We start from the raw sequence: 1,200 nt of genomic DNA on the forward strand, positions 1-1,200 counted from the left end.
AGCGTAGGCATAGGTGCCTTCGCGCTCGGCATCTGGCACAGTAACGTCAGACGCTGCTCCCTGAGCGCACCGAATAGCAAGCGAATGTGCGCAGCTCCATTTATGCGACGACGGCTGCCGAGCATAAACGCATACGAGCAGACGATCACAGTGACACAGTTTACGGAAATGGCAAGGCAAATTCGGCAGCTTGCCTTCTCTATGGCAGAGCAAATAGCTGCGATATACTCTTTTTTGTCTGTTGGCAGTTTCTTGCTTGCGTCAGTCTCTGCAATGAAGGCTTCAAGGCCTGCTCGTTCTCGAGCGGCATTGAAGTCGGCAAGGCAGTCGGCGGATGCTGCACAGGGACAAAACCACAACAACCGTTGCAATCATCTCTGAAATGTTTCTCCATACAACCCAGTATGCTGTAAGTTTGCTTCCACCCACCTGCCGACCCTTTTTCAGTCGAGTCGCCGCTCTCCACTTCGTGGGCGGCCCCCAGCACGGCAGCCGCCAGCAGAACTGAACTGAGCTTTCTCATGGCGTTCAGGACAGATTCAGCAATTAAATTGCAGAGATGCAAGATCCCAAACAAATGTAGCTGGTTGTAGCTTGTAACTGCACTGCAAGGCGGCTGGTCTCCTAACAGCCTACAGAGCTGTCCGTGCGGTGTAGGCCGGGCACCAGGAGCGGGAGGCGCTGCTCTTTGTCCGAGGCATGCTGCTCTTCTAAGATAGAACCGGAAGCTTTTCTTACTTTAGCTGAAATGAATGAATTTTCTTCCAGACTTAATGGGGCAAATTTCAATGAGGGTTAGCGGTAGTGTGGTCGTTTCTTGTGTGGGAGGCAATTTTGCTCTTTTTTTTTGTGTAAATACAAGACTCCCATCTCTTGCTGGAGAGAAAGGTGGGTTGACCACCTCCAGGCTTCGATGGGGCTTCGCTAATAGAATAAACTGTCCCTTCCGCTCTTGCATCACCACAGGAGACAAGGAACTCTCTGACGTCTTCTTCTTGTCTCCATTCACTTGGAAAAATCACTTACAAAGCACAAAAGCTAAGCCTCCAATGTGTCCCAGGCATTCTTCTTTATATGCAACAGAGCTTCAACTACCAATGCTGGGAATCGGAGCTGCGACCTCCGGACCGAAGGCGGTGCAGCACTCGGAGAAAGCAGCCCGCTGAACATGGTTCTGAGTTCAACTGCTTGGCCTGTTGT

At 51.2% G+C, this 1,200-nt stretch overlaps 1 protein-coding gene across 1 annotated transcript in view; it reads right to left on the reverse strand.

Moving 5' to 3' along the window:
- The window catches only part of EMH_0050430 (SAG family member), a gene marked incomplete at both ends in the record, with an annotated part of 1,814 nt that extends 1,291 nt beyond the window's left edge, over positions 1–523 (reverse strand). The window contains 3 exons of the mRNA XM_013496644.1: positions 1–60; positions 165–337; positions 430–523. Coding sequence (XP_013352098.1) covers positions 1–60; positions 165–337; positions 430–523 — 327 coding nt within the window. The remainder of the gene's footprint in view (positions 61–164; positions 338–429) is intronic.
- Positions 524–1,200: the final 677 nt, after the last annotated feature.

The sequence above is a fragment of the Eimeria mitis genome, genomic scaffold (genome assembly GCF_000499745.2).
Source record: "Eimeria mitis Houghton genomic scaffold, Emh_scaff2214, whole genome shotgun sequence".
Classification (NCBI taxonomy): Eukaryota; Apicomplexa; class Conoidasida; order Eucoccidiorida; family Eimeriidae; genus Eimeria; species Eimeria mitis.